A 7228-nucleotide genomic window follows, 5' to 3' on the forward strand; every position below is an offset into this window, starting at 1 on the left:
CAGAACAAAAAGGGAGTGAGATTCCCCTGTTGCTCTTTCTGTAAATGACCAGGCTGAGGGAGTGAGAGGCAGGGCCACCATATGTAGGGAAGGGGCTCTTGGGAGGGTTCCTGGAAAGCAGAGAGGATAAGAAGGGAGGATTTAACACAGAGAAGTGGAACATGGGGCCCTTCCAGGGTTGAAGCCAGATCCTGGATTCATGGGCCAATTCCCAGAAGTTCAAGATCTGAAGCAGCCCACTTCTGGACCTTAATGAGAGCCTCTGGCCTGAGGCCTTATCCTCAGATAGTCTGACTCTGAATTAGGGATGACCAATGAAGGAAAATTACCACAGCAACTGAGTTCATATAAAATGACGGTGAATGTGTGTAGTGCATGCACATACATATGTGTCCAAATTCAATTAAAACATTATTTCTGTGCATTTTTTTTTTCTTTTGGTACTGGGAATTGAACCCAGGGGCACTTAATCACTGAGCCACATCCCCAGTCCTTCTTATATTCTTATTTAGAGACAGGATCTCAGTAAGTTGCTGAGGCTGGCTTTGAACTTGTAATCCTACTGCCTTAGCCTCCCAAGCCTCTGGGATTAACAGCATGTGCCATTGCACCTGGTGAATTCTGTGGATTCTTGATTCTGGGACCCTCTGTCTTCTTCTCCAGGGAAACTTCTGGAATCCCATACTTGGTTTAGAATGTGTGAGAGACACCTCCTCAGTTCTTGTACATAGTGGGAGCTCAAAAAACATAAGCTCCTTCTCTTTGGCCACTCAAAGTAGTCACTTGGCCCAAATGGGGCTTTCCCAAATTAAAAACTGCCAAGAAAGGGGGAGGGGGGAAAAAGGGGAGAGAATTGAACAACAGCAGAGGAGGTAGAGAGGGAAGATGGGAGGGGAGGGGAGGGGAGGGGGGATAGTAGGGGATAGGAAAGGTAGCAGAATACAACAGACACTAATATGGCATTATGTAAAAATGTGAATATGTAACAGATGTGATTCTGCAATCTGTATTTGGGGTAAAAATGGGAGTTCAAAACCCAATTGAGCTAATGTATGAAAGATGATATATCATGAGCTCTGTAATGTTTTAAACAATCAATTAAAAAAAAAAACTGCCAAGAATCTGGTCCCTCTTTCCTTCTCTGAGTAACGACAAACACCGGAATATCATAACATCCTCTGTGTCCTCATCTGTGTTATTCTGGGACACCGGCTGGGAAGGGTACCTGGGTAGCCCCCTCCCCCCGCTGAGACTGAAGTTTCTTGTAACGTGGGCTGGCCTGTGTCAGTCCCGTGGATGGATGCAGAAGGGTGAGGCACCCATCCTGCTAGTCAGGCAGGATGCTGGCAAGAAGGCAGCCGGCCAAAGGGGGTGGAGCTTCCAGAACAAAGGAGAATGGGGAGCCCTGGGGGCCCAGGATAGGCATCAAAAAGGCTCTGCAGAGTGAGCAGGCCACATACTGCTTGCCTCTGCATCCAGCAGCCAGCCGACAACCCTTACCTGCTCCCTTCTCTTGCCCAGGCTGGGCAAGAAAACAACACTCTGCTTAGAGAAGCCCAGCTCTCCAGCGTGATTGCGCCCACACTGCTCTGTGGCTTTCTCTACTTGGTGTGGGTTGCTGCTGAAGTTCCAAAGGCCAGCAGAGGGATGGCTGCCAGCGGAGCCAGGAGACAGGAAGGCCCCCGGGAGCATGCCTTCATCCCAGAGCCTTTTGATGGGGCCAATGTAGCCCCGAGCCTCTGGCTGAACCGCTTCGAGGTCATCAACGACCTCAACCATTGGGACCACACCACCAAGCTCAGGTTCCTGAAAGAGTCGCTCAGGGGAGACGCCCTGGAGGTCTACAACGGACTCAGTCTCCAGGACCAGGGAGACTACGGGATGGTGAGGGAGACCCTTCTGAAGGCCTTCGGGGGCCCCAGTGCCACTCTCAGCCACCAGCCCAAAGAGATCCTGTTTGCCTACAGCATGGGCAAGGGCTACTACCTCAAGGGGATGATTGGCCCAGTGTCGGTGAGGTTCCTGGTGGACTCGGGGGCCCAGGTCTCTGTGGTCCACCCGAAGTTGTGGGAGGAGGTCACCGACGGCGATCTGGATACCCTGCGGCCCTTCGAGAACGTGGTAAAAGTGGCCAACGGGGCCGAAATGAAGATCCTGGGTGTGTGGGACACAGTGATTCGCCTGGGCAAGCTGAAGCTGAAGGCTCAGTTCCTGGTGGCCAACGCGAGCGCCGAGGAAGCCATCATCGGCACCGACGTGCTGCAGGACCACAACGCCGTGCTGGACTTCGAGCACCGCACCTGCACGCTCAAGGGAAAGAAGTTCCGCCTCCTGCCGGTCGGCGGGAACCTGGAAGATGAGTTCGACCTGGAGCTCATCGAGGAGGAGGAGGAGCCCTCCGTGGAGGGGAGGCGGCAGCAGCACTCCCATTAAGAAGCCCCCTTTTCCTTGCCCCCCAAGATAGGTAGGGAGACCCACCATTGTGCGGGGGGGCACATGTCCTCTGGGGAAATCTAACGCTGGCTCTCCACTCCCCTCCCTCTGCAGGGGCCTTTCTCTGCCCCTGGTGGGGGAGGCTTCATGGAAACAGCAGGGGGAAGGAGAGCAGGGCGGCATGCTCAGAGAGAGGGTCCCCACGGTCCTCAAGCTATCGTGGGTGGCAAAGACTGGAAGGCTAGAAGCAGCTTCCCAGGAGGTGGAAACATCTGTCTTGGAGAGAGGACTGGGGGAACACCTTCACATCCCTAAGAGGTGGTTCTGTCACCTCCGAGTTCTTGAAGCCTGCTCAGCTGGGGCTGGGTCCTTGTCTGCAGGACCCTTAGGAGCCAGGTCCAGCTCTCAGGCTGGGGTGGACAGTTGCCCTGAGAGCCTCCCTGGTGAGCCTTCCCACCTGCCCCACGGTATGTTTCCTTCTGTCATTTGCTTTGAAACCCCTGATCCTTGCGCCAATAATTCAATTACTTCAAAACCAATAAAGACCAGTTGATGGAAGAACCTGTAATGTGCTGATTGGGGATGAATGAAACGGATATGAGAGAGCAGGGAGAATGGGGAGTAAAGGGAAAACAGGGACAAAGACCAGGAACACTCCAGTGTGTCCTGAATGCTTGTGCTTGGCCTGTGTGTGTGTGTGTGTGTGTGTGTGTGTGTGTTATTATTACTATAAATGTAATAATAATAATAATAATAATAATAAGTATATAACGTATATATATGGTGACCCTACATGTCTTGGATTTTTCTAAGGAACTCTCAAGTTAAAATATTTTTATTTATTCCCTCCATAATTCCTCTCATCATTTCTAATCAAGTCATAATTCATCTAAATATTTTAATCTATAATATTTTAGCATCCAAATTGTCCCTTATATCCTAAGGTGACCCTAAGGCTATTTGTGAGATGTCTTGATGGGAATTGGGAAATAATGAGTATTGGAAACAAATGGGTTATTACGGATGCCCTGGGGGCCAGAATTTGGAGGCAAAAAGTAAAGCTAGGAGACAAGTGTTGACTTGTAGGGAGCAGCCCAAGGGATTCTGCAGGGCAGAGGGGAGGCAGCTGGGGGAAGCTCTGACCCTTGGAGGACAGCTTCTTCCTGGGGGGACTTGGAAAGGAGCCTGACATAGAGATGCCAGATAGAGGGGAAGAACATTCAGGAATGGGATGTCCAGCTCTTTTAGGGGTTCACCTCATATTTGCTTCCAATTTCCTGCCTCTTTCTCTGGAACTCAACAGGCCTGAGAATCTGAAAACCCCTCAAATCAAAGGGAGAAGCTGAGTGGATGGAAAGAGGAGCTGATCTGTTGCAAACCTCAGGGCTCCTCACTATTTACATCAGGGAAGCAGTTCCTTAGGGGTGATGGCCCACACCCTCTAGACTGAACTCAGGCCCAGAAAGATTGGCACAAGGACAGAGACTTGGGCTTGCAGGGACATTGGTGTACAGAGCTTTGGCAGCCTCTTGATGGGAGGCAGGCAGGGCCATTTTCCCTTCTCCAGGGCAGAATGAGCCTCTTCTGGAAGATTCCAGCTGGACAACTCCTGGGAGAGACAGAGAGCCTGAGCAGAGGCCGGAGGTTGGGGGGCTAAGCCTTCTTGCTTAGAAGCTTCTGGACATCTGAGGCTAACCTGAGCCAGGAACACTGCCCTCCCTCCCTCAGATTCCAGCTGTGGTTCTTCTGAGACCTGGGGTGTGAGTCAGCCCCTAATCCCCAGCGTTTACAGAAGCTCTGTCCCTGGGCAGTCAAGCATCTCAAGTGGAATTAGCTCCATCACCCTGGGAGCACGGAGCAGGAGCACGAGGGACAGAGGTCAAGGTGTGGGACCAGGAGGGTGTCTTTCCCCAGCAAGGTGAGGCTGGAGAAGAACAAGGTGATCTCCTCCTGCCTCTCAGATCCTGGGTTCCCATCTCAAGCTTGTTTTTCTACCTCTCTCCCTCTCTGCTGGCCTCCCCAATACTGCTGCTCTCCTGGGCCGACGCGTCTCCTGAGGGAACAACCCAGCTGGCACCTCCCTGTGACCTATTTTCCGTTTCATCTTTCAGATCCTAGCCACATGCTGGGCTGAAGGAGGGCGGGTGAAGAGTGGGTGGGTTGGGAGGTGGAGAGGGGTCAGGAAATTGGGCATCCAGGCCAGAATTCCAGGGCAACATGCAAGCCACCCCTACCCTCCACCCCACACAGCAGTGAGGCCGAGCCCTGTCCTGTGTAAACTCGAATGGGTATCCCTGCAGTGGATACTGCTTTTTCCTGGTTCTGGGTGAGGAGGGCCCATCTGAGCCACCAGACTATCAGCCCAGCTACCTCTCCTAGAAGAACAGGGAACCCTGAGTGAGGCCAGGCAGAGGAAGGATCTGCAATGCCTATAGAAAGGCCCCATGAAGGAAGGCACCACCTGGATACCTGAGGAAGACCAAGGCAGGTGCCGTGTGCCTGTGAGAGCGATTACAAATGTGTGTGTGTGATTGTGAGTGCTGCTCCCCTGGGAGCTGAGTGTCAAAGGAACCTGGGAAAGAAGCCAGGAAAAAAATGGGCTCCGGCCACATCACAGAGGGCCTCTTGTCCAGGTGGGGAGCTCATACTTGACTTACAGGTTTGTGGAAGGGCAGAAGACTCATCTGGCTCCTGGATAAAGGATGAAGTCGAGCAGTGGCAAAGAACGGAGTCTGGGAGCTATGGCGGTGTTTTGATGTAAGGTCTGAATTTGAGTTGATGGGGAGCGGTGGCAGGGGTCAAGGTACAGGGTTAATGTTGGCAGCACATTAGAATCACCTGGGAAGGGGCTGGGGCTATGGCTCAGTGGGAGAGTGCCTAGCACATATGAGGCAGAGTTTGATCCTCAGAACCACATAAAAATAAATAAATAAGATAAAGGTGTGCCCATCTACAATTAAAAACAAAAAAAGTTAAAAAAAAAATCACCTGGGAAGACCAGTTACAGCCATCTTCTCCATTGGCCCCAATGTGCAAGCGGGCTCGGGGACCCTTGTTTGAAGTTCCAGTGGTGTACCCCTTTGGCTACCTATAGGCTGACCCAAGGACCAGCAGAATCAGTGCCCTCCAGGACCTAGTTTGGAATGCAGAATTTCAGGGTCCACCCAGACTTGCCAGAATCTGCACTGAGTATCCCAAAGGATCTTCATCATGGAAAAATTTGAAAAGCCCTGGCCAGGAACATCCTATTGTCCAAGTCCTGGCCCCTACAGGACAGCCCCTTCTCTAAGAATGACCATCACACAGTGAATGCCTACCAATCCCCTAGTAGGCTAGATAATTCCTCCGTTTTTGTCCAACAACTACTTATTTTATTTTAAAACTTTTGTTTTGAAATAATTTGAGACTTACAGAAAAGTCGCAAGAGTAGATCAGAGAATTTCCATATGCTTAACCTAGTTTTCCCAAATATTAAGTCTTACCAATTAAGTTTATTTGCTCCCATTCTTTCTTGGTATTTACATGTAGATGAACCATTTGAAAATTGTAAATAAGTTGCACTTTTTTTTTTTTTAAACTGAGGATCAAACCCAAGGCCTCAATGCATGGTAACCAAGTGCTCTACCACTGAGTTACAGCCTCAGCCCAATATGATGTATATTTACCTCTACTTCAATGTATTTCCCAAACTCCCACAATCTATTACCATAATACAGTTATCAAAGTCAGGAAATCAACATTGATATAATTTAATCTGCACACCTGCTTAAAATTTTCCAATCATTCCAGTACTCTTTGTAGTCAAAGAAAAAATTATTTTTGATGGGCTCATGCCTGTAATCCCAGCAGCTCCAGAGGCTGAGGCAGAAGGACCGTGAGTTCAAAGCCAGCCTCAGCAACTTAGTGAGGCCCTGAGCAACTCAGTGAGACCCTGTCTCTAAATAGAGTACAAAAGGGCTGGGGATGTGGCTCAAGCGGTAGCGCGCTCGCCTGGCATGCGTGCGGCCTGGGTTAGATCCTCAGCACCACATACCAACAAAGATGTTGTGTCCGCCGAAAACCAAAAAAAAAAAAAAATGTTAGAAATTATCTCTCTCTCTCTCCCTCTCTCTCTTTAAAAAAATAAAAAAAAAATAAATAGAGTACAAAAAAGGGCTGGGTATGTGGCTCAGTGGTTGAGAACCTCTGGGTTCAATCCCTGATACGAGAGAGAGAGAGAGAGAGAGAGAGAGAGAGAGAGAGACAGACAGACAGACATTGTCATGTCTCTGGGTTCCTTTGAACAATCTCTCAGTCTGTCTTTGTTTTTCATGACTTTGATAATTTTGTAGGAGACTTGGCTGGTTATTTTGTAAAATGTCCCTGAATTTGGGTGAATTTGATGTTTTCTCTGGATTAAATTTGGGTTTTGCGTTTTAAGCAAGAACATCCAGAAGAGACGGTGTCCTCGGCAAGTGTCCCTAGGCAGAGGATGTTGGCTGTTCCATGACTCATGATGTTCATGTCAATCACTTGTTCTGAGTGCTTTCTGCCAGGTTTCTGTGTAAATGAGTGTCTGGTGGGGAGACAATCAGGGACTATATAAATGTTCCATTTGTCACCAGGCTGTCACCTACTAGGTTTAGCACCCTCTGATGATTCTTGCCTGAACCCATATTATTGTGATGGTTATCACCTGGTGATTTTGAAATTCTATACTACATTCTTTAACTGGCTCTCAACTTTAAGGAAGAGCTTTCCCTATTTATTGATGCCTATTAATTGATTGATAACCAAAAACCACACATCCTTGTGG

General features: G+C 49.4%; 1 protein-coding gene across 1 annotated transcript; it reads left to right on the forward strand.

Moving 5' to 3' along the window:
• Window positions 1-1300: 1300 nt before the first annotated feature.
• Window positions 1301-2788, forward strand: ASPRV1 (aspartic peptidase retroviral like 1; the record flags this gene model as incomplete). The annotated part of the gene is given in 3 exon segments (XM_081265467.1): window positions 1301-1369; window positions 1372-1419; window positions 1423-2788. Coding segments are annotated over 3 exon segments (1128 nt in total). The 3' UTR covers window positions 2434-2788.
• Between the last annotated feature and the right edge of the window lie 4440 nt (window positions 2789-7228).

This window comes from Spermophilus citellus, assembly GCF_964194105.1.
Source record: "Spermophilus citellus genome assembly, chromosome: 13".
Taxonomy (NCBI): Eukaryota; Metazoa; Chordata; class Mammalia; order Rodentia; family Sciuridae; genus Spermophilus; species Spermophilus citellus.